The 26635-nt window shown below is 33.3% G+C and overlaps 1 protein-coding gene across 2 annotated transcripts in view; it reads left to right on the top strand.

The window, feature by feature from the left end:
* The window catches only part of ASCC3 (activating signal cointegrator 1 complex subunit 3), a 336070-nt gene that overhangs the window by 123770 nt on the left and 185665 nt on the right, over positions 1-26635 (top strand). For both annotated transcript variants that reach the window (XM_045084262.1, XM_004767092.3), the window contains exons 11-13: positions 6687-6851; positions 17567-17743; positions 20320-20391. In XM_045084262.1, the coding sequence (XP_044940197.1) occupies positions 6687-6851; positions 17567-17743; positions 20320-20391 (414 nt within the window). The remainder of the gene's footprint in view (positions 1-6686; positions 6852-17566; positions 17744-20319; positions 20392-26635) is intronic.

Below are 26635 nucleotides of genomic sequence, written 5' to 3'. Positions count from 1 at the left end.
TTTCAACAGATGCAGCAAAACTATTTGACAATGTGCAATATCCATTTATGATAAAAATCCTCTGCAAAATAGGTCTAAAGGGAACATACCTCAACATAGTAAAGGCCTTATATGGAAAACTCACAGCCAATCATATTCAGTGGTGAAAAACTGAGAGTGTTCCCCCTAGGGTCCAGAACAAGAGAAGGATGTCCAGTCTCAGCCCTTATATTTAAAATAGTACTAGAGGTCTTAGCCACAGCAGTTAGACAACATAAGGAATGAAGGCATCCAGATTGATAAGGAAGGAGTAAAACTATCACTATTCGTAGTTGACATGATACTGTATAGAGAGAAGACCACCAAAAACTTACTGGAACTGATAAGTAAATTCAATAAAGTTGCAGGATGCAAAATGAATGTACAGAAATCTTTTGCATTTCTACATGCTAAAAATGAAGCAGTAGAAAGTAAAATTTAAAAATAATCCTATTTATAATTACATCAAAAACAATAAAATACTTGGGAATAAACTTAATCCAGGAGGTGAAAAACCTGCACTCCGAAAACTATGAGACACTGATCATGGGCATTCTAGATGATGCAAAGAAATAGAAAAGACACTCCATGGTCATGGGTTGGAAGAACAAATATTGTTAAAATGTCTCTACTGCCCAAAGCAATGTACTCATTCAGTGCAATCCCTATCAAAATTCCAGTATTTTTCACAAAACTAGAATGAACAATCTAAAATTTGTATGGAACCACAAAAGACCCTGAATAGCCAAAGTAGTCTTGAAAAAAGAACAAAACTGGAGGTATCCCTATTCCAGATTTCAAGTAATCTTACAAAGCAGTAGTAATTAAAATAGTGTGGTACTGGCATAAGAACACACATAGATCAATGGAACAGAATAGAAAACCCAGAAGGAAGCCCACAATTATATGATCAATTAATGTTCAACAAAGGAGGCAAGAATATACATTGGGAAAAAGTCTTTTCAACACATGGTGTTGGGAAAACTGACAGCTACATTCAAAAGAATGAAACTGGAGCACTCTCTTTCACCATACACAAAAATACAAATGGATTAAAGACCTAAATATGAGACCTGAAACTGTAAAATGGCTTGAAGAGAGCACAGACAATAATTTCTGACATTGGCCATAGCAAAATTTTTCTGGATATGTCTCCTAAGGAAGGGAAATAAAAGTAAAAATAAATGAACTATTGGGATTATATCAAAATAAATATTTCTGCATGGTAAAGGAAACAACAAAACTAAAAGGTAGCCCACCTAATGGGAGATGATATTTGCAAATGACATAACTGATAAGGGGTTAGTATCCAAAATATATTTAAAAAATACAACTCAATATCCAGAAAACAAATAATCCAATTTAGAAATGGGCAGAAGACATGGGCAGACATTTCTTCAAAGAAGACATATAGATGGCCATCAGACACATGAAAGGATGCTCAGCATCACTCGTCATCAGGGATGTGTAAAATCACAAGCACAATGAGATATCAACTCACACCTGTCAGAATAGCTAAAATCAAGAAGCAAGTATTGAAGAGGATGTTGACAAAGTAACCCTTGTGAACTGTTGGTGGGATTGAAAATTGGTGCAGCCACTATGGGAAACAGTATGGAGGTTTCCCAAAACATTCCTCAAAAAATTAAAAATAAAAATAACCTATTATCCCTTAATCAGGCTATCGGCTATTTATCCCCAAAATACCAAAACACTACTTCAAAGCAATACATGCACCCTTATGTTTAGTGTGGCATCATTTACAAAGCCAAACTATGGAAGCAAACCAAGTGTCCATCAGTAAATTAGCAGATAAAAAGGAGGTGGTAAACATGATGGAATATACTCAGTCTTAAAAAAGAATGAAATCTTGCCATTTGCAGCAACATGAATAGAGCTAGAGAGTATAATGTTAAGTGAACTAAGTCAGAGAAATACAAATACCATATGCTCTCATTCATCTGTGGAATTTAAAAAACAAAAAGCAAAGAAAAAAAAAAGGACAGAGAAACAAACCAAGAAATAGACTGTTAACTACAGAGAACAAACTGATGATTACTAGAGGGGATCTGGGTGGAAGAGTGGTTGAAATAGGTGATGGGGATTAAAGAATACACTTATCATGAAGAAAAGAAAAATTTCCTTGATAGTGTTTGTTTGTTTTTTAACCTTCTTACTGACACTTACAGTGATGGTTTAGCTTATAATAATGGCTCCTGCGAATTGATGAAATAATAGTATTATGTTATTAATCTATGGGATTTTAATGACTATATTTTGGTACTTTAGCATTCTGTTTTTTTGAAAAATTCATTTATGTAATTAGTTTAAACATTTCCCCCCATTTTTTATAGTCTAAGTATAAAATTTCAAAATCACCTCTGAATTTTATAAAGGCAAGAAAATATGCTTTTATTTTTAAAATTTCTTATATTTATTTAATATATTACTTTTATTGCTATAAAATTGGTTTATAACATATTACTTTCAGGTGTGCAACATAATAATTTATTCTTTGTATACACAACGAAGTGATCACCACAGTGAGTTTGTTTATCGTTCATCACTATATACTGCACCCCCTTCACCCATTTTACCCCACCCCAACCTCTTCCCTTATGATAACCACTAATCTGTTCTCTGTATCGGTAAGTTGTGTTTGGTCTTGTTTGTTCATTTGTTTTGTTTTTTAGATTCCACATATAAGTGAAATGATTAGAGTACTTGTCGTTCTCTAATTTATTTCACTTAGCATAATATCCTCAGGGTCTATACATATTATTGCAAATAGTTAAGTTTCCTTCTGTATTTTTTAACTGTTATTCCATTGTGTGTGTACATCTTTCTCCATTCATCCATTGATGAACACTTAGGTTGCTTCCATATCTTGGCTACCGTAAATAATTTGAAATCAGGGACTATGATGCCTCCCACTTAGTACTTCTTTCTCAAGATTGCTTTGTCTATTTCGGGTCTTTTATGGTTTCATACATATTTTAGAATTTTTTGTTCTAGTTCTGTGAAAAATGCTGTTAGGATTTTGATATGTATTACATTGACTCTGTAGATTTTTTTTAAAAGATTTTATTTATTTATTTGACAGAGAGAGCGAGATCATAAGTAGGCAAAGAGGCAGGCAGAGAGAGGGGGAAAGCAGGCTCCCTGCCAAGCAGGGAGCCCAATGGAGGCCTCAATCCCAGGATCCTGAGATCATGACCTGGGCCGAAGGCAGAGGCTTAACCCACTGAGCCACACAGGTTCCCCGAATCTGTAGATTTTTTAACAATATTAATTTTTCCAATCCATGAACACAGGATATCTTACTAATTATTAGGGTCTCCATCAATTTCTTTCATCAGTGTCTTGTAGTTTTAAGTATGTAGATTTTTCAGCTCCTTGGTTAAATTTATTCCCAGGTATTTTATTCATTTTGATGTAATTGTAATTGGGATTATTTTCTTCATTTCTATTGTAGTTTGTTAGTAATTTATAGAAATAAAATAGATTCCTATCTATTCATTTGGTATCCTGTAACTTTACTGAATTAATTTATTAGTTTTAACAGGGTTTGTTTTTTTTTTTTTTGGTGGAGTCCTTAAGGTTTTCTATATATAGTATCATGTCTTCTGATACTGATATAGTGACAGTTTCACTACTTCCTTTCCAATTTGGATACCATAGAAATAGAGAGGATCATAAGAGACTACTATGAACAATCATATATCAGCAAATTGGACAATCTAGAAAAAATGGATAAATTCCTAGAAACATACAATCTACTGACTCATGGAGAAAGAGAAAATATAAACAGACTAATACATCATATTAATAGAATGAAAGAGAAAAATCATACCATAATCTTATTAAATGCAGAAAAAATTTTTGACAAAATTTAATGTCTTCACATTCCCTCATGTTCTTTGCAGCATTATCAACAGTAGCCAAGACATGGGAACAACCCAAGTGTCCCCCAGTGGATGGATAAGGAAAATGTAGTGTATATGTACAATGGAATATTGATCAGCCATAGAAAGGAAGGAAACTCAAACTTTTCAACATGGATGGACCTTGAGGACATTATGCTAGGTGAAATAAGACAGAGAATGACCAATACTGTGTGTTCTAACTTAAATGTGGAATATAAAAAAGATGAACTTAAAGAGTAGAGAGGTGGTTGCCAAGGGCTGGAATTTCAGGAAATGAGGAAATATTGGTCAAGGGATATAAACTGTAAGATGAATATGTTCTCAGGATTTGATGTACAGCATGCTAATTGTGATTTGCAATGCTATAATATTAATATTAATATTAATGTTTAAGTGAACTACCAGATGAATTGGTTCTGCCAGGTCTCAGGTCATTTGGTATTTCTATCAAATGGATAAGCATTTTAAAACTAAAGACACCAAATTTTTGACACAATGGTTGTATATAACATCGCGACTGTGCCATTTTTCCCAGTGGACAAGATAAAACTGGAACAGTTTCAAGTAATGATTTTTGTGTTTCTGAGGGAATAAGTACATGTATTGAGAGAAATTTAAGTTGACAGTAAAAATGTTGACGGTTAACCCATGCCCCAATATAAGAGCAGATGGAAATGTCTTGCATGAGTTCCAATTCATTAAGCAAATGTGACACTTCATGTTCTAGACATTTTAAGTTCAGGGAATTGAAGTGATAAAATAGTAATATAAATGAAGCCTCTTCTCACTGTGCTGAAAGTAAAGTATAATAAAATGCTAAAATGGATTTTTAAGGTTTCATCAGTATAGCTTTCTGATATCTGAAAAATTTGATTTACAATTTGTTGCCACATTGTCATCGCTGAAAGTTAATTATAAGACAGTATAAGCATCATATTCTAAGTTCATGGTGAGGTAGGAAGCCAAGCTTTATTATTTAAAAGTGTACCCTGTGTCATTCCTAACATTCATGACTTAATAAGCTTACTTATTTAAATTTTTATATTAAATATACAGCGTATGAGAATTGTTTTGAAAACAGATAGGCTTGTCTTCCAGGATTTTGAATAAAAAGGGTTGTTAATAAGTAATCCCTATATTTTGGATTATTCTAAAGTTGTCATTATTCAAAGTAGAAGTTCAATTTGAATTTGTTCCAAGAGATTTTAATTCACAGTGAATGTTTTTACCCATTTTAGATCTCAAAATTTATTATACATCTGTTTATACTTAATTCCAGCAGCATATCCTTTCCGTAAAATTTGTTGTGATCTCAACATTGCCATTCAGCTTTAGCAACTTTGAACTAAGTAACTTTGGATTTATAGTATTTCGTATCTTAGATACGATTCACTAGTTTGTTAATTTCTCTTCAAGTACAGCTTTGAAATTTTGTCATTGATACAGCTCATCTCATAATGAAAGCAGTGGTATCTCTAATAATGCAACAGGTCATATTGGCACATCATGTTTTGGATTTGTTAAGGAGTTTATATATAATTTGTACCAATCTAAAAATTAAAAATAAAACAAAAATCAAGGTAATTATTGTCCCCATAGGTGACTTAACCAGATGTGAAATAACAAAAGTGTTGAGAGAACACTCTGACCCTCATCTTAGTGAACCCCTTCAAAGCGCAGTTCAACTGTGATTATCATCGGTCTCTAATCCTGATGAGAAACTGTAGTTTTGATTTATCTAGTATTCTTTGAATTGTCCACATATTGGCTCGTTTCCTAATGTAGTATTACTATAGTAGAAGGTATTATTAAACTTGTCATCTTTTTCTCTGCAACAGGATGATTTTAGAGGAGACAGTTTAATGTGTGAAAAGCAAAGAGAATTTTCATTATAGTTTCATGTTAAATGGTCTGCTACTGTGAGGCTCACATAAATGCGTCAGGCTTAACCTCCTGCTCTACACACCCTGGAATCTCCAGTGACTGTCTTTGGATTGCAGTTGTATGCCAGTTAGGCTGTATTGTTTGTATTATTTTTGGTACAAAATAGTGCATATACTAGTTGATATTAAAGGGCAATTTTTTGAAAACTGTGTGTCCGTAGTAAAGTTTCTTTCACATTTGGGTAGGTATAAACAGGTGATCATTCCTGGAGTGGATTCTTGGTTTCCTTCTTATTGCCTTTTAACATTTGGTTCACTTCATTGTCCCTTTTCAGGTAAAGGCCATTATCATTGTATGCAGTTTAAAAGATAGAATTTTTGTTTTGTTTTGTTTATTTTTTTTTAAAGATTTTATTTACTGGAGACAGGGAGGGGCAGAGGGAGAGGGACAAGCTGACTCCCCGCCGAGCAGAGAGCCCAAAGCAGGTTCAATCCCAGGACCCTGGGATTATGACCTGAGCCAACCAGGCACCCAGAATCATTTGTTTTTTTACATCATAAGACACTTTTCAAAAAAGCTTTGTATTTTGTACACTTTACTATAATTTTTTGACAGACTGTTATCATTGAGTTTTAAATAACTGCTTAATGTCACAACTTACGTGAAGCTAAATGAAATGAAATATTACTCTTGAAATGACAGTGTCTACAGTGAATTACATATCATTCTGGGATATTTTAAACACTTCTTATTTGATCTGTATAAAGGTTGCCAGTCATAATTCTTTTTGAATGACACATTTGTAATTTATATAAACTATGTGACTTTTTCTCTTTTTTATTTTATCTTATCTTACAGATGCTGGTGACCACCCCAGAAAAATGGGATGTAGTGACAAGAAAGAGTGTCGGAGATGTAGCTCTTTCCCAAATTGTAAAGCTCCTTATTCTTGATGAAGTTCATTTGCTGCATGAAGATAGAGGACCAGTCTTAGAAAGCATAGTGGCACGTACTTTACGGCAGGTAAGTGGAAGTTATTTTTAAGCTTGTTTTGGAGGGATGTTTTTAAGCTTAAATATAGCGTTCAAGAATATTAATATGTATTATTCATGGGAATAAAGACAATTTTAGTATGGAGAAAACTTTAGGTATTTTATTTTCGTATTGAAAGTACTCTTCCTTCCTTACAAGTCTTATTTTTTTGAAGTCTCTAAAAATTAACCAAAGTAAATACAAGAAAACTTCTAAACCATTTTTGCAAAGCCAAGTATAATATTGTCTATGAAGTGTTAAAGATATAACAGAACATAGGCAAATATTAGTGATTTCCTTCATTTTTCTCCCTGCCTTCTACCCTCTGAAAAAATCTGAACATGATTTATAAGTTTTCTGCTATACTAGATCATATAAATCACCTCATATGCATAATCTTAATCATTATTTTTTTAAAAAAGACGTGTGCACAGTCTCTAGTTTTGGAGCTTTGTAGCTATTCATTAATAGTCCAAACAAAGACTGGTAAATTTACCAGTGTATCATGGTTATTTTCTGCCCGCCCCTATTTTCATTAAGTAAAAAGATAAAGTGTCTCAGAAAGCCCATGAGTATTAAAAATGGCATTTGTTGTTAGATTTTACCTGTATAGAAAATAAATGAAAACTAGTTGAATCATTTCTTTTATACTTCATATGCTAAACAGCTCTGATCCAGGTCTAGATTTGGGAATTTAATATAAAAAATGGAGTGCAAAATTTTAAAAAGTTAATATTGCATTTTAAAATGCCTTAAAATATTTTGTTTTCATCTGGTAAATCCACCATAAAATTCTAGATGGTTAATAATTTAGCTATATCAGGGATGCCTGGTTGGCTCAGTTGAGCGTCTGCCTTTGGCTCCGGTCATGTACCAGGGTTCTGGGATGGAGTCCAGCATCAGGCTCCCTCCCTGCTCAGTGGGGAGCAAGCTTCTCCCTCTGCCTCTGCCCCTCCCTCAGCTCCTGAGCACTTTCTCTGTCTCTTTCTCTCTCAAATAAATAAACAAAACATTTTTTAAAAAATGATAATTTAGCTATATCAAACAAAACTTTGTTAGTACATTAAAGAAGACATAAGAGGATTTTTTCATAACCTTGAGGTAGAGAACCTCTAAGCAAAATTGAAAACTCCAAAGGTTGTAAAGGGAATATGTGGCCAGTTAAGACTCCTCCAAAAAGTTAAAAAATAAGACAAAAATAACATTATTTGTAGCAATATAATAAATTTCTTTTATATTTAATAGTTATTAGAAATTAATAAGAAATACAAACTTAAAAAATTTGGAGAATTCATTTCACAGTAAAAATAAACATACTGAGCATTATAGAAAAGATGCTTAAAGGGACATGAGAGTTTTATCAGATTTACAGAAGTGAAAAAGAATGTAATTTGAAAGCACCCGCTAAAATCAACTCTGTGGGGGCACCTGGGTGGCTCAATCGGTTAAATGTCTGCCTTCAGCTCAGGTCATGATCCTGGGGTCAGGTCAGGGTCCTGGGATCAAGCCCCGCATCGGACTCTTTGCTCAGCAGGGAGCCTGCTTCTCCCTCTCCCTCTGCCTGCTGCTCTGCCTACTTGTGCTCTTCTATCTCTCTGTCAAATAAATAAATAAAATCTTTAAAAACAATAAAATCAACCCTGTGTTTTTACTTCTAGGGAGCTAATGTATGGAAATAATAGCACAAACATATAGATATAATAACACCAGTGTTCACTGTAGCTTTCTTGCTAATGCAAAATATGCTAGAAGCAACCGAGATGTCCAACAAAAGATGAAGTGGTTTAATAAATTATATTCATACCATAAAATGCTGCATTACAGCCTTTAAAAAGAATGAGGTAGAGCTGTATGAACTGGACTTGAAAGATAGATTATATTCTCATTGAAATAGGAAGCTGTCCTCTATATATAGCACAATCCCATTTATGTAAAGGAAAACATATACGCTATATTTATTTTCTCATTCATTAAACTAGTGAACGTATGTCAGCCACATAGTTCTAGGTGCTATGGGTATAGTTAACAGAGTTCTTGCTTATCTTTAGATTTTAGGTTTAGGTAGAGTAGGATGCATAGTCACAGAAGAATGTGCTACAAATTATAAAGGTGCTTTGCTAACAGAGATGGAATTTAACGGTTGTTTGGGACATGTTCGTATTTTACCATATTAATTTAAAAAACATAGTATACATATACACATAAACACACATGCATAAAATGCAAAAGGCTGAAATACTCAAAATGACAAAAATCGGAGATTTTAGCTAATATCCAATGTAAGAATTTCAAGGATACAGATAGTTGTGAGACCCAGGTGAAGCATGGAGAAGCCTGGACCTGCTGTCACTGCTTTCCAGGTCCTTTCTTGCCATTTTGGATTGGCTCTGGCCTAGATTTTACATAGGAGGTCTCAAAAAGAAGCATGCAGGGCATCATCTGCAGAAAAGAGAGCTATTTTAATCATTAAATGTTTTATTTTATAGCATGATACTTATATAGCTTAGTGATGTTTTTCAGGGAGCCATGCCATAGGAATCCATACATTCTAGGATTAAGCCGCCTAGAGAGATCACATCCATCAACTAAAAGCATGATGAAAATAAGCACTTTCCTGTAACTAGAGAACATTAGAGGCCAACTGAATATCCTTAGTACATTTACCAGGAGGTCTGCAATAGCAAGTTTACAAGGGGATTTGACTAGGACATCTTTCCCGAGTACCTCTAGTTAAGGGAGCAAATAGATTGCAGACCTGCTGCTAATATTTCTGTATACACGTACACAGACACATGTCATTATGTATTTCTCATATATATCTAATACATATATATATGTGCAATATAAATTTATAAATATTTTGTTAACTTTATAAAGGTATAATTTTCCATATATGATCTATGTTATAAACCATATAAAGTTAAATGTATATAAACTAAATATATAAAATGTATTCCAGGTTTGTTTATTACATATGAATACAATTATAGAAATGTATATCTTAATATATGATACAGGAATATAGTATATAATATATATAACATCTAAATATATAATATATATGATAATATATTTATCATACACAGTGATATCTCTCATCACATAATGAAACTCTGCGTCTGTGGTTTAGCACTATTATGCTCATAAACTTGACAGATTGCTCTTTGTTATCTGAAGAAAAACATTAAAATTCCTCATCTGGACATTAAAGACTATTGTGATCTATTTGTCTAACTTTTAACTTCTGCATATTCCTTAGCTGTAATAGGTTCCAGCCACACAAAACTATGCATTCCTTCTTATCTATTTCCTTTCCAAAACAGTTGACTCTTTTCCAGAGATTAAATTCATCTCACTGGAGCAGAATGTGTTATCAGTTATGAGATTAAAGGTTATAAATACAGAATTACATATCTTCATCACTCCACACATTCATCTGTTAAAAACCTGATATCCTTTTGAATCTGCCAAATATCACTTCTTATTTTAAGTGTTTCCTAGTACAAAATTCAAAATGAATTACACCTTTTCTGGATTCCCTCTCTGCTCCTTTACACAGTTTTAGACCTTACCACTATTGTCCTTATAATTTCACAACTTGCTATAATTAATTCTGTCTTAACTTTTATCCTTTACTAGATTTTAATACCCTTGATAGAAGGAGGTATTTGATTCTTCTTATTTCTTAATATGCTATGACAAAGCTCATAACTGTGGTTTTTTTAAAAAGCAAAGTTCCTGTTTTTATTTGTTCCTTTTAATTACCAGATGCTCCCATTAGATGGCAGTGTTTTATATGGCACATCAACATTTGTAACTGAAGTACCGTTAGAAGCTATTCTAATACAGTTTTGGTTGTGTTCAGTTTCCGGTTCAGGTTCTGTGAGTTGGTATTAGGGACCAAATTCACAACACACTTGACAGGAATTTGGAAGAGAAAATTGTAATAAAGGCCAAATCTGTTGTATGTAGTAACACTGAACTAATACTAGTTGTCTTCTTAACTGTATTAACTTCAATTTTATCTAGGGGCAAATATCATTAAAAACTTACTGCATAGTTTTGGGCTAATGATACAGAAGAAGCTGTAAAGTATTAAAATTTTTATAGTTTTCGGGGTGCCTGGGTGGCTCAGTGGGTTAAGCCTCTGCCTTCAGCCCAGGTCATGGTCTCAGGGTCCTGGGATCAAGCCCCGCATTGGGCTCCCTGCTCAACGGATCCTGCTTCTCCCTCTCCCCCTGCCTGCAGCTCTGCCTACTTGTACTCTCTCTCCATCTCTCTGTCAAGTAAATAAGTAAAATCTTGAAAAAGATTTTTTGTAATTTTCAACAATTAATACTTTTTAGGTGGATGTGTATAGTTTATAGAACTTTGAGATTTGGTTTAACATAAAGTTCCAAGTTAATCTCATTTAAAAGAAAGTAATTCACATATAGGCTATTATATATATTGAGAATAATAGGATTATACCTTTAGATAAAAAATAGAGTAGTTTTAAATTGGATTTTTCACAGAAAAATATCTGGTGTTTGCAGAGTATCATGTATTTGACATGGAAATACTCTAAAAATATGTTCAGTAACTTTTATGTTGTAAGTAACTATTTTATTTTATTTTTTTAAAGATGTTATTTACTTATTTGACAGAAATCACAAGCAGGCAGAGAGGCAGGCAGAGATAGAGAGGGGGAAGCAGGCTCCCTGCCAAGCAGAGAGCCTAATGCAGGGCTCGATCCCAGGACCCTGGGATCATGACCTGAGCCAAAGGCAGAGACTTTAACCCACTGAACCATCCAGGCGCCCCTCTAAATAATTATTTTAAAGCAAAAATTACTTTTCTTTCCTTTCAGATCACCACCAGTACTACCTAGAACTATTGTGTGTGATTAAAATCCTCATTCTACTCAGTATAAAAAACTCTCATCACAACATGTAAAGGAAGTTTCTTAAGTAATAGGTATATTCATTGTTTCCCCCATAGAGGGTTCTCTTGTTTTTAATTGGGTTTTTTGGGATTTTGCTGCTGTTCATAAGATTTTTTAGTGAATGCAAATCCATGGTCAGATGTTGTATATGTGTTTATACTCTAATTTCCATCTACCTCTATCATGTTTTAATCCTTTCTCCTTATGTTTTTGCAGTCTCTGTATGTATAGATCTCGGTCTTATTCATTGTATCCACATTACCCAAAATTTAGGTCCTAAGCCAGTGTTGATAGATGGCTAATTCTGAAAGTATTCATATAACTCCCATTGAAGTACTTTGCTTATATCCACGGAGTCTTTTAGACTGAGCTAACTTATCAACAGCCTTCTCAGAAACCTGCTATGAAGTTACTGATAGTAATCTCATAGGATCATAATGATATATTTTAATCACAAAGTGAGTAGAAATTTGGGGCCATTCCTTGTTTTTATCTTTCTGAGTATGTTACACTGTAATCAGAGAATGTGGCCTATTTTTTTTTTTTTTCGGTTTTGGAACTTACTGAGTTTTTTGTAACTTAATAATATATTTAATTGTTTCAAGATTCCTATAGCTATTTAATGTAAATTCCCATGTGTATTTTTCAGTATGGTGGGTAGAAAGTGCTCTTATGTGTCTATTAAATCAAGGTTGTGAATTACGACCCACAGAGTCAGACAAAGAGGATTCCCGACCTCTAAACTCAGTTCTGGTCACTCTCTCCTCTCATCATCTGCTTTCTGTTCAGCTTGGTACAGTCCTCCTTTGCACTTACTTTTTCTTCTGTTTGAAGGTTTTTATCCCCTGATCATCCCTCATATTTCTTTTTTTTTTTTTTAAGATTTTATTTATTTATTTGACAGAGAGATCACAAGTAGGCAGAGAGGCAGGCAGAGAGAGAGGGAGGAGGAAGCAGGCTCCCTGCTGAGCAGAGAGCCCGACGCAGGGCTCGATCCCAGGACCCTGGGATCATGACCTGAGCCGAAGGCAGAGGCTTTTACCCACTGAGCCACCCAGGCACCCCGATCCCTCATATTTCTTTAGCGATGATTTTCTTCCTTACCCCACCTAAAGTGGGACCCCTCCCATGCTACTTTTTATGCCATTACCCTGTTTTGTTTCACTCATGGCACTTAGCGATACCTGATAATGCCTAATTTGTTCATGAGTTTATGGTTGTCTCTCACTAAAATGTCAGCTCTTTGATTGTAAATGCCCTGTTATGTTTACTGCACACTGTTATGTTTATTGTTATTTCCTGGTCCACTCTTGCCCTCACTCCAAAATCCATTTAGTTATACAATTGAAATCTGTTGACTGACTAATGAAATGGCAAAATCTTCTCTGACCTTATTTAAAATGCTGTGCTTGCTCCTCTTTAAGGAGTATTTGTTTGTTTGTTTACTCCCTTTTCTGACTATCTGTTGTTATATATTTTATTATTGAATCCTTTCTAGTAATAATGAACATCAAATTGGAACATACTTTGTCCCCTTTTATTGTGAAAGTAGGTTTATAAAATCCTCACTAAAAATGAACAGTGATTGAACAGTAATTTAACAAAATATGATTTCCAAGGCTTATTGAGTTGTTTTCTGGTTAATATCACCTAGAGGTAAAACTTTCTGAAGTATATTCAAAACCATATTTTGAAAATTCTCTTATTTATCCTTTTTCTTATTTTTTATTCTCTTATTTTTTCATTTTCTTCTGTAAATTTAGGTAATTTATACATTTTTAAATAGTTTTTACAAATCCTCTGATTTGTAAGTTTAAGGAACAAATGGAACTGTTTCTTTAACCAGTCTGTAACTCTGCCAGACAAATGTTTATGTTGATTCAGTACTTGATAAACTCCGTTTAGGACTTTCGCCAGGGAGATTGTTTTTATATCCAGACAAATACCTTTAATTTGAAAGGAAAGTTGGTTTACAAGTTGCAGTTCTGATTCTCTCACAGAAGTGCTAAGAATCTTCTAAGGAGCTGTACATATCTCATAGGTGATGTTTTGTTTACTCTTCAGATAGGCCCAGATATAACCTCTAAACTCATCTCTAAACTTACAGAAAGAGTTTGGAAGTTACAGGGCCACAATTTCTCTTATACTTATAAGAAACATTTGTGTTGGGGAGTATACCCAGGCATTTGGATTTTTCCCAGCCTGTATGTACATTGTATTACAGCATGCAGGGAGAAATCTGGCCTTGGGAATTGCTCACTTAGGTGCAGAAAACTGAGGATACCAGCATGATGCAAGCAGTTTTTGACCAAAGAAGAAACATAGGAAACTGAAGAAATAATTAAAATATTTACCCAAATGTCCTTCCATAAACCCCCTTATTTTACTTACGAGAACAAGAGAGAATGACATATATTTCTAGATTTTAAAAAATAATGATAAGGTTAAATCTTTTTATATGCATTCTCTCATTGGTCGATTAACTTGCCAAATTCATTCTAAATCATGTGTACTTTTTCAAATCACATCAGAGGTTTTCAAACCTCAGGTAAGAAACCAGTTTTCCAAATTAGACTTCTATTTAGAAGGGAGGTATACGGAGCGCCAGGGTGGCTCAGTGGGTTAAGCCTCTGCCTTTGGCTCAGGTTATGATCCCAGGGTCCTGGGATTGAGCCCCACATCGGGCTCTCAGCTCAGCCTCCCCCACCTCCGCCTGCCTCTCTGCCTACTCTGACCTCCGTCTTTCAAATAAATAAATAAAATCTTTAAAAAATAATAATAATTTTTAAAAATTTTTAATAACTTTTTTAAAAATTCAAAAAATAAAATCTTTTAATAAAAGGGAAGTATACAAAATATGAAAGCAGAAGAGATACAAAAATCACAGACAGAAAGATTATTATAAGGACATGGGCTGCAGAATGCTACCCAGTATTTCTCCAGAACCCTTAGGGCTTAGGGATGAATGGTCCTTTACTGTATCATGGTAATGGTATAAATTATTCCCCTTAGGAACATTTTGTATCCTAATTCAAAATGGGAAGTTTGCATGTGATTAAAATGATTCTTTCTTTTGGCAAATGCTAACATCCTATATTGCTAAAATCGAGAACTTGAATAATGTAATTAATATGGTAAGGTGATCAAACATGTAGAATTGCATATCCTATGAATAGGTAAATCTCAGGTCTCCATGCAACATTTTCTCAGAGCAGAAATTGAACACATCAGAGGCTTTATAAAATAAAATAGAAATTTAGAAATAACTTTTATATGATAAAATGACATATATACATCTATATAGATGTATATGCACACATACATACATATAATACATGCATGCACGCATACATTCTACACTTTAATACCTGTTAAAATGAAGACTGAAAACTTAACCAACTGAAAGATTAATCTCCTGCCATTTAGAGGTCAGTAAGTGATCATGGAAGTAAAGGAGAGAAGGAGAGAGGGACAGCACTGTTATATACCTAGAATTATAATGCAGAGTAAGAATTATACTCTTAAATGAAACAGGAATGGAGGGACCATAAATAAGTTAATTATTGAATGTTAAATGTTAGACAGTTTTAAATAGAATATTCTAACAAAAACAAATGGGAAAATAATAAAGCTGAAAAGATTAACTTAATTATGAAATAACAATTTAAAAAAAAAACTGAAATAGTTTTTTTAAAAACCTGAGTTAAATAAAGAAACCTCACAAGTCTAATCACAAGTAGAAAACCACTGAGTCAACAAAATTAGAATTGATAAAGACCTTTTACAGAATGTTTAGAAACTCAACAGGATGACAGTACTATAAACCGTCATGAATTAGACCCGAAAACATAATTGAGAGAGAGAACTGGACATTGCTGAGTGCTTATGAGCAGCTCCATGGACAGACTCCTCTTTCACGGTCATTTCTGCATTTCTTTCTTTTTTTTTTTAATGTTCAGTTAGCCACCATATAGTACATAATTAGTCCTGATGCAGTGTTCAGTGATTCAGTAGTTAATTAAGTATAACACCCAGTGCTCAACACAGCACGTGCTCTCCTCAGTACCCATCACCCTGTTCCCCCTCCCCTCATTTCTAACCAGATGTTCTGTCACCTCCCTCCTCCAGTTCAGACCACCAGTTCTTTGTGAGTGCAGCACCTTAAACCCACCATCCTTTCTGGCCTCCCTCCCGGTCCGTTTTCTGGGATTAGAACCATTACCTGCGCTCAGCATGCCTTCCCTGATTTACCTGGGTTTAATCAGTGATCTCTCTCCCTTATTCTCACAGTTTTCAGAAAGTGCTGCTATTAATCGGACACATCATAATGTTTGTTGTCATTATTACGCATAGACTCTAAGCTCCTGCTCTGTTGGCACCGTGCCTGCCATTAAGAGCTTAGCAGATAGTTGGTGAACAAATTAAATCAGTGTTACCAGCAGTGCTCAGAAACAAAATGAGAGTATCACCCTACACCAATGAACACAAAATGTGGCTCAATACATTTTTTGAGTAGTTTGTAATTTTTTCCAGTTTTGGCTGTTATTCCCTGCAATCAAACTTTCTGTTATGAATATAAAATTATTTTAATATAAGGTGCTTAATGATAATTTGTTAAGCCAATTTGAAAACTTCTCCTGTGTGATGATAGAATAATTAGTAGTATTTTTTATCTCAGAATTTCATCTGTTTCACTGATATGCTCAACTATATGTTGCTATGATATAACAAAAGGAATACCATATAAAAGGTGAAGAATTATGGACTAAGTAAGCAATCTATAATTAGGGAAGGAAAATGCTGATTTTATAAATGAGTCTTCAAGAATTTTTTTTAAAGGCCCATGGAGAAATACGTGAGTGCCTGAGTCAGTTAGGCGTCTGACTTTTGATTTCTGCTCAGGTCATGATCTCCAGTTGTGAGTTGGAGCCTTGCATCGTGCTCCATGGTAGGCATGGAGCCTGCTTAAGATTCTGTCTCTCCCTTTGCCTCTGCCCCTCCCCACCTCTAAAATAAATAAATAGTTAATTAATTAAAAAATAAATTTTTAATTGTCCCTGGAAATATTTTTTTGAAGATTTTATTTAGAGATACAGCAAAAGAGGGAACACAAGCAGGGGAGTGGGAAAGGGAGAAGCAGGATTCCCACCGAGCAGAGAGCCCGATGTGGGGCTCAATCCCAGGACCCTGGGATCATGACCTGAGCCGAAGGTAGACACTTAACGAATGAGCCACCAAGGCGCCCCCGAAATAATTTTTCATTGAATGTATTGTAACACGTAGTTTCCAATGTTTCTGTCTTGCAGTTGTCATGCATTTTAAATTTAAATTTGTAAAACATTAGAAATATTTTACCTTACTTATTTTGGACTTTTATGCGTTTAGTTTTTAGCACATGAAATTATAAATTGGTAAAATTTAGACTAAAATCTAATCCACGTATGTCACTTACCTTGTTATATTTTTAGAAAACAAAACAAAACAAAGACAAAAAGCCATTTAACTAATAGGATTTTCCAGTTGAGAAAATCTACTAAAATCACATTTTTAATTAGATTATTCCTGATGCCAGATTTAGGCGAGTTTTCTTTCATTTTATCTGCCTTTTAGACTATGTGTTGTGTTTAAACTATGTTTAGACTATGTGTTGGTTGGGGGGGGGGAGAGTCCTGTTCTGTTGTAAATGTTTCATACTCTATATTTATTAAAACTTATTTCAAACTCTGTAAAAATCCAAATGGGTTGAATTTACATCAGATATTAAATAATATAACCCATGTAGGTGGAATCCACACAGAGTATGATAAGGATTCTTGGGCTCTCTGCAACTTTACCCAACTACTTGGATGTTGCTACATTTTTACACGTTAATCCCTGTATTGGGCTTTTCTACTTTGATGGCCGTTTTCGACCAGTTCCTCTTGGACAGACATTTCTGGGAGTTAAAAGTGCAAATAAGGTAAATATATTTTTGATAATTTACTTTTCTAAAACTGTTTTTGTTGATGTATTGTTTAATGTTTAATGTATTTGGGATTTCTCCAAAAGACCTAATCTGTAGGATTGCAAATTGAATTTTTTAGACAAAGTTAAGCATGCTTCCTTAACTAGATGTAGTAGAAAAACTCTTTCTAAAAGTTGCTTGTAGTTTGCATTGCTATCATCAATGTAGATTTTGTATTCTTAGCTGAGAATACAAGTTATATATAAAGTTATATGTTTCAAAAAGTTATTTTGATATGATTAAAGGCTGGTATAAAATAATAAAAGACTCTCATTAAACCAGTAATATACATTTTGATATGATATCCATATAAAATAAACAGTACTTTTATGCAATTGAAAAATAATTCCTAGTAGCAACTATTAATGGAGGTGTTCTATTTCACTTGTAAAGATTTTGAATTACCATATTAACTATATATATGTAGCATATGTTAAATTCTTTATAGTGCTTTTAAAAGTTTATTTATAGTATTACTGTGTACCATTTACACTATTAGGGTGCTTATTTTAGACTTTTATAATATTGTGAAAGAATATTTTACCTAGCTCAAAATTTATGCATTTAATATTCTGTTTAATGCCACTTTTTTTTTTCTGTAGAAGAAATAGATTTAAGAGAAGATTCATACGCCTTATGACCTCTTCATAAAAGAAAATAAGATGGAATCATGTGTTATTATGTCAGCCTTAGTCTTTAATGTATTGCATTACTTGTCTAAAGAGAATTTTATTAGTAAAGTAAGGTCATTTTACCATACACTATTACAAATAAAATACTCAGCTAGGAAATACCAGAAGTGACTGTCACTATAACAGTGTCTATGCTCCATCTACATTGCATCAAAGTAAGGTTATCTATATAGCTGTAGGGAGCCGTTTCAGAGCTATGGACAAAAGGATAGCTCATGATATGATAATAGTTCTACTGTACATGTTTTATCATTAAAAAGTGCTTTTCAGTATCGCTTTTTTTCCCTTAATATATATTTGATTATTTAGTACATTTTAATGTACCATTAGGTCAGGTGTAGAGCTGTTTTTTTTATAGCTTTAGATTGTTCTTTCAGCTTTATAATTTAAGTGATAACAGGTGCTTATCATAGAAAGATACTATATAGAGAAGAAAAATTTTTCAGATGCTTTTCAACCATTTTAAACGTTTTTTTAATTCTATCCTACAAAGTGGTAAATTATTTAAAGCTAATGAAATTCAAAGTATTTGCACCATAATATGTCAAAATTGTAATCATAAAAAGAATGGCATCTGGTGATTAAACTATCATAATTATGTTGAAAGTTTAGGAGTTTGACTATATTAGAAAGATACTTTTACAGATCTTAAATACTGTAAATAGTAAATTAATTATATATACTAATTATAGATACAGATCTTTTTGTCGTACTAAATGGTATTATTTTTACACTCAGTGAAATATACAATTGGTAACCATTAAGCATTTCCCCATGGTGTTGTTTAATATATTTGCTAACCAGATACTAATTTGTCATCTTGTATAAAAGGTAATCTTTGTAGGTTTTTGAGAGTTTCATTCAGAAACACATGATATGATTCAGTTATCATGGAAGAACATAGGAAGATTGTGTGCCTGACACCTCTAATCTGAAATAATGGCTTTGGCTGGCACTCAGACTGCACTGAAAAAATTATTGTGAACAGAAGTTGTTTTTGAATCATTAATGGGGAGTAAATTATCTTCTGATTCTCTCATTTTACTTAGTCACCACAAATCATAAGAGAAACAGAATGATAAAACATTTGCTTTATTAAAGCAAATAATCTAAATCATAGTCATTTCAGATGTGTATGACATTTTCATCCCCTCTACACTCTTAACAAATGTTAAATAGGGAGATATGGGCTGGATTACATGCCTGCTCCTTCGGATTAACTATCTTACCTTTTTGGTTGGAAGTTTTCCCTCATCATTAGGGAAAATGAGACCCTTTCTTAACTCATAAATTGATACTAAATTTTCATTTAATCTGAGAAATGTTTCTGTAGAAAAATATCTACCCCTCTCCATGTATATTACAGAAACAGTATGTTCCTTCGATTTCAGCTTTATATACCATGGCATTCTACTAGTAGTGTTCTGGCGATTTTGAGAATTCCAGAGGAACGCTCTATAGTTTACAGAATGAAATAGAAGAAAAACAGCCTGAAGAGTGGGCTTTCCTGGGGAAAGCAGAGAAAAGAATTTTAAAATTATTCTAAAATACCTACAACTAGTATATTATCCTTAAAATTGTCTTTAAAAAACTTGACATACTTAGAAAGTTAGTACTCTGCAAGTATTATATGAGGTATTTTATTTGTACTTTTAAACTATATTGTGTTTATTTCTTATTAGGTTGTTACATGCTACATGTTTATATTGCGTTTGTTGCTTCTGCATTCTAGTTAATCTGAAAGGGAAAAAAGTGCCTTAAAATTTGTAGGTTTTTTTGGTAGTTAGAAAGTTTATAACTGCTTCATTTTATATTATTTGTATTTTTAAAAAACTTAAGGTACAGCAATTGAATAATATGGATGAAGTATGCTATGAAAGTGTTTTGAAGCAAGTAAAGGCTGGACATCAGGTACAGTTACTTTCTTTTATCCTGTTTTTAGAGAATACTAAATGCTTAAAATTATTAATTTTTATGCTCTTAAAATTTTTCTTGAATTCTGAGATAATGACTGGGTTCTTAGTTCTTAATAATTTTTTGGTTCAGTGGTTAGCCATGTAAGTCATAGAATATTAATAGATATCATTCCAATATTGATAGGTCATGCTATCTTGTTTGCCAATTTATTCAGTAAATAAGACAGAAAAGAATTTCATCCTTTACACTTCTTGGTTGTTTTTTTTTTTTAATCTTTTTTAAAAGCACCAATCTCCTTTCATGCCTCAAAAAGTTTAATTTATATTTTTACATAATGTAAAAATTTGAAATGTTGTATCATTCTTACTATTTTCATTGAAGTAGTATCAACTGAAATATATATAACGTTTTTATATTGTCTTATTGTGCTTGGAAGCTAAGCACTTTTACTTTTAAACTCCATTGTCAAAATGCTCCAATCAAGATTGTTAGAGAAAAAGTGGAATGATAATAATTGCTTACATAAAACTTAGCCATTGCCCAATTGTATATGGGTCTTTGGATCATTTTATTTTATTATAGAATTTTTTTCTGTTATTAACCTTTTATGGCACATAAAATTAAATGCTTTCTGGTCCTTTGGTTTTTAAATTTGTTTAAAGAGCAGTGAAATCCTTCTTTTCCAGACTAAATCTTGTTTCAAGCCCCAGTATATAAACAAATCAAAGATGAATTAAACTTGAAGGCATGGAACACTGCCCACTGAGAATCTCTGATGCATTGTGCCCCTTTAAGAAATAGTTTTAAAGTCAGGTTTCTAACTAATCTCAAGAAGATGTCCTTAGGTTTAAGAATAACTTTTAGGGAAAAGACATCATAATTAAATTATACAATATTAGTGACTTACCTTCCTAATGATTAGTAAATGTCTGAAACTGCTAGAGTTATATTTATTTTCACTGAATTCTTTACCAGCCAATGAGGCAGGTACTATTGTCATCATCTGACAAATGAAGAAAATGAGGAGCTGTATATTTACAAAATAAAGTAACATGTATCCATCATTTTACTAGTCCAGTTGTAAATTCAGTCCATGTGAGTATGGAGTCTCCACTAACCATCATGTCATTATCACTTTCTGTGCCTTTATTTTATATCAGTGTATTTTTTTGATTCTCATTAAGAAACTGCTTTATGAATAGCATTATTTATTATGTACAAATAATGAAATGGTAAAGGCCAATATTCTCTCTTTAATCAAAAATATTTCCAGTCTCCAACTACTGATTCTTGGTCAGGAGCCAGGACACTTTTTGTAAACGGCCACAAAGTAAGTAATTTAGGCTTTGCGGGCTTTATGTTTTTTGTTGTAACTACTCAGTTGTGCTCTTGTAGCATGAAAGCAGCTAGGGAGAGTATATGAACAATTGGGCACAGCTGTGTTTCAATAAAACTTTATTTACAAAAACAAGCAGCAACTGCATGTGGCTTGTTTTCTAACCTTTGTTCTAGATTGTCTCACAAGATTTATTTGTAGTGAATGTCTGATGATCCTAAAATGTTATCTAGGGAAACTTTTGACAGCATTTCAGTGAAAATCCTAAAGCAAAGAAATATCCTGTATAGCCATCAGTATTTGTGCCTTCTTTGTAAAAGAACAGGACAAATTTGTACTACAGAAAATTTAAGCTGTATTATTAGCTAAGGAATGTAGCTGTGGAATCCATAACATCCATTTGTATATACTATATTAAAAATATTAAATATTTAAATGTTTTCTCCATTAAATTAAAAACAAATAGTTACTCTTTTTTAGAGCAGTTTTGGGTTCACAGCAAAATTGAATGGAAAGTAGAGAGCATTCTCATACAATGCCTGCCCCCACATATGCACAGCTTCCCCCAACTGTCAACATTCTGCACAAGAGTGGTACATTTATTTCAATCAGTAAACCTATATTGACATGTCAGTATCACTTATGGTGTCCGTAGTTTACCTTAGGATTCGCTCTTGATGTTCATTCCATAGGTTTGGACAAATGTATAATGACATGCTTCCACCATTATAGTGTCGTACAGAATAATTTCATTGTCCTAAAAACCCTCTGTGTTCAGCCTATTCATCATTCCTTCCCATTTACCACTGGAAACCATTGACCTTTTAAGTTTTTAAGACCTTTTAAGTTTTGCCTTTTCTAGAATGTCATACAGGTTGTAGCCTTTTTAGATTGACTTTTTTCACAATACCTACATGAGGTTTTTCCGTGTCTTTTCATGACTTCATAACTTACTCTTTTTAGTACTGAATAATACTCCACTGTCTGGATATACTATTATTGATTTACATACTGAATGATACCTTGATTGCTGCCAAGTTTTGGCACTTATGAATAAAGCTGCCGTAAATGTCTGTGTACAGGTTTTGTGTGGACTTAGGTTTATGGCTTCTTTGGATAAATAACAAGGAGTATGGTTGATGGATCATATGGTGAGAGTATATTGAGTTTTATAAGAAACTGCCATACTATCTTCCAAACTTGTATAGCAATTGGCATCCCCACCATCAATGAATAAGAATTCCTGTTGCTCCATAGCCTCACTAGCATTTGGTGATGTCAGTATTTTGGCCATCTGAGAGGTGTGTATTAGTATCTTGTTCTTGTAATTTGCATTTCCCTAATGACAAGTAATGTTTAACATATTTTCATATTCTTATTTTCTATCTTTCTATATTCTTTGCTGAAGTGTCTGCTTAGGTCTTTGGCCATTTTAAAGTCAGGTTGTTCATTTTCTTATTGTTCAGTTTTCAGAGTTCTTTGTATACATTGGACAAAAGTCATTTATCAGATGTGTCTTTTGTAAGTATTTTCTCCCATTCTGTGACTTGGCTTCTCATTTTTTCATCAGTGTCTTTTACAGAGTGGTTTTTAAGTTTACTGGAACCGAGCTCATCAGTTATCTCATGGATCATGCCTTTGGTGGTATATCCAAAAAAGTCATTACCATACCTAAAGTCACCCAGATTTTCACCTAAGTTATCTTCTAGGAGTTTTATAGTTTCATATTTATATTTAGACCTATGATTGGTTTTGAGTTAAATTCTGGGAAGAGTATAATGTCCACGTCTAGATTTATTTATTTCTGCATGTGGACTTCCAGTTGTTCCAGCACCATTTGTTGAAAAAACTATCTTTGCTCCATTTTATCACCTTTACTCATTTCTCAAAGATTATCTGGTTGTATTTATGGCTTATTTCGGGCTTCCTTACTCTTTTCCATTTGTTTGGCTATTCTTTAGCCTATACTAGAGTGTTTTGATTCCTGTATCTATATAGTGAAGTCAGGTAGTACTGTCCCTCCAACTTTGTTCTTCAACATTGTGTTGGCTATTCTGGGTCTCCATTTAAGTATGAACTGTGAGCAAACATACTTTTTTTTCTGTAACTTTTAATTGTGATGGGATTTCTTCTGTTGCTGGAGAATTTTTTCCTAATTTATGATAAATTTCATTATAAATGCTAACCTTTAAAATTTTTTTATCTCTTTTAAGATAATGGAAATTAAATTGTAAGTACTATGCTCTGTATAGAACATATAAATAGATAAGTTATATTTGACTCTAGTCAGGAAAACACTTAACTACTCCTTTTGTAATCGAATAACCTTGAAAATGTTATAAAAATATTTAAAACACCAGTGGTGGGAATGTTAGTGTTGCATCTAGAATTAAAAAAAAATTAAGACAGTCATTTTTCTTCCAGTTGTAGCTAGCACTTAATAACCAGATAAATAGATATTTGTTTCATTACTTTGGAATACAAGATTGCTTCTGATAGAAATAAATCACCTTTTTTAGAATTAAAAAAGGTGTTTTTATGAATTTTTTTCTGGGTGAGACTGATAAATGCATATATCCATGTATAAACATACATATAAATGTACATATTTATAAATACTAATAAAAGTAAATGGCTTAATAATGTCATTATTGCCAGTACTGTAACTATTTTGGAGCCTTAAGAACTACAGGTCCCTCATCTTTATAACAGTATTTGCCTTTATCATGATGTTTATAATTGTTCTTTAAGTATATTTGGTATATTGCTCCCACCATTTTTTCCATTACATTACAAAACCTTACATTATAATATGTAATATTTCTTTAAAAAATAAAATGCACCCTATTCCTAAATGCACCCTATTCCTAAATGTTGGAGAGAATAATAGTTGTATCTTCCATTGTAAGTAAGTAAAAATCCAACTAAATGTTGTAACTTAAAGGATCCTTGGAAGATTATTTCCTCTTCCTCTTCTAGCATAGTTCTTTCACTGTTACAGAGACTAACGTGTCCCTGTAGGAATCATGATTCATACATAAAGTGCTGGCTGGGGGTGGTTTGGTCAGTATAGATGAGATCTTACCGCCATTCCTTTCATTCTTAGTGTGAAGTTGTTTAGTACATTACTTTTCAGAAAGAATACTGCCAGAGGGCAGGCACTTGCAGCTATAAATTCTGAAAGGACAAGTTGGGATGGAGGACTGGGTTCACAACACTGATTTCTGTTTAGAAGGGACAGACTCGGATGGGATACCCCAGAGAAGGTTTCGTGCTGCTCCACAGGATGAGGAACCTTGGAATAGAGAGTGAGCAAAGTTGAGGCAGAAGTTGGTTACAAGCATGACCTCCCAAACGTTTGTGTGCATGTCATGGCATCCACAATTGCCAGCCTTTGACGGACATGACCTCTGACCTCTCTTCCCCTGTCTGGCTAAAATGCACTGGGTGCAATTTGAGAGCCCATGGAAACACTTAGGCATCAGGATTTGTGTCCAGATCTGTGACTTTTTCCAAACAAGAATTAGAGCAGGACAATTATGGCCCTTCTCGGGCTGATCAGGCTCCTTATGAAGCCAAACTTGGGCTGCAGGTCTCATAATTTCTATTTTTGAATGATTAGTGATGATGTTTATATTCTATAATAAACATAATTATAGAGCTTCCATAAGTTCTGTAGAAATACCCATGAATTTCTTTTACTATTTTTAATTATAAAAATAAAATAACAACACTAAGGAAAATTTTTATAGTTCCACTGTTATTTTATCATTTTAACATTAGTATTGTAATTTTTTTAAGATTTTATTTATTTATTTGACAGTAGATGGAGAGGCAGGCAGAGAGAGAGAGAGAGGGAAGAAGGCTCCCTGCTGAGCAGAGAGCCCGATGCAGGACTCGATCCCAGGAACCTGAGATCATGACCTGAGCTAATGGCAGCGGCTTAACCCACTGAGCCACCCAGGTGCCCCTAGTATTGTAATTTTTATATACATCCCACTACTCACTTTTTATCGAATTGCACATATAGCTTTTAATTTTGTTCACTGAAACTTTATTAGTTATAATCCATTACTAGATTATACTGTATATACAATTTTATATTCACTGTTTTCTTTAATGAATACTGGACAGTTTTCATTGTTTCTGCATGGTTCTAACAGCTTTAATGTCTGGAAAAAGAGGGAGATTTGATTCAGTTTGTAAGTATCAGATACCGTGTGAGTCTCTTTGGACTTTTAATCTTCCCAAACATTCTGATATAAGCATTATGGTCTCCTTTTGTTAAAGAGAAAGTGAAACTACAACATATTAAGTCCCTTTCCAAGCTAGTACATACAGCTAGTAAAGGTTTGCACCAGGACTGAAACACAAGTTTTTGTGTTGATAAAGCCCACGGCATCTTCAGAACTTTACACTGCTCCTTTGCTGTTAAGCTGACATTAGCTGTTCCTCTCTTACTGGTTATTCCTACATTAGCGAATGTTTTCAGTGTTTGCAATTTTCTGTTATTAAAAATAGTGCTACTATAGTGACCATCTTTCTACCTGTTATTTTTTCTGTTGAAACATTTACTCAGGATAAATTTCCTAAAATGGAATTATGGCACAAAAGGCCAGATTTTGTGGGCTTGCCGCATGATCCTATGATACATTCTGAATGGATTATATAATTTTGTGGTCATAGCAGACCTATGTAGGATTTTAGAAACTTAATGCCATGTTTTTCTGAAAAGTTTTTCAGTGTAATGTGATGTAAGATTACAATCTGATGTGTTTGCTATTTTAAATTTGTTTCATAATTTTAAAGCATATAAGAAAATGATATCATTCCAGGGAATTTTTTTCTTTATTAGCAGCTATTACTTTTAAATCATGATTACAAAAACAATTTTGCATACCA

The sequence above is a fragment of the Mustela putorius genome, unplaced genomic scaffold, assembly GCF_011764305.1.
Source record: "Mustela putorius furo isolate JIRA1106 unplaced genomic scaffold, ASM1176430v1.1 tig00000759_pilon_pilon_pilon, whole genome shotgun sequence".
NCBI classification, from domain to species: Eukaryota; Metazoa; Chordata; class Mammalia; order Carnivora; family Mustelidae; genus Mustela; species Mustela putorius.
This window is presented reverse-complemented; position numbering and strand designations above follow the sequence as displayed.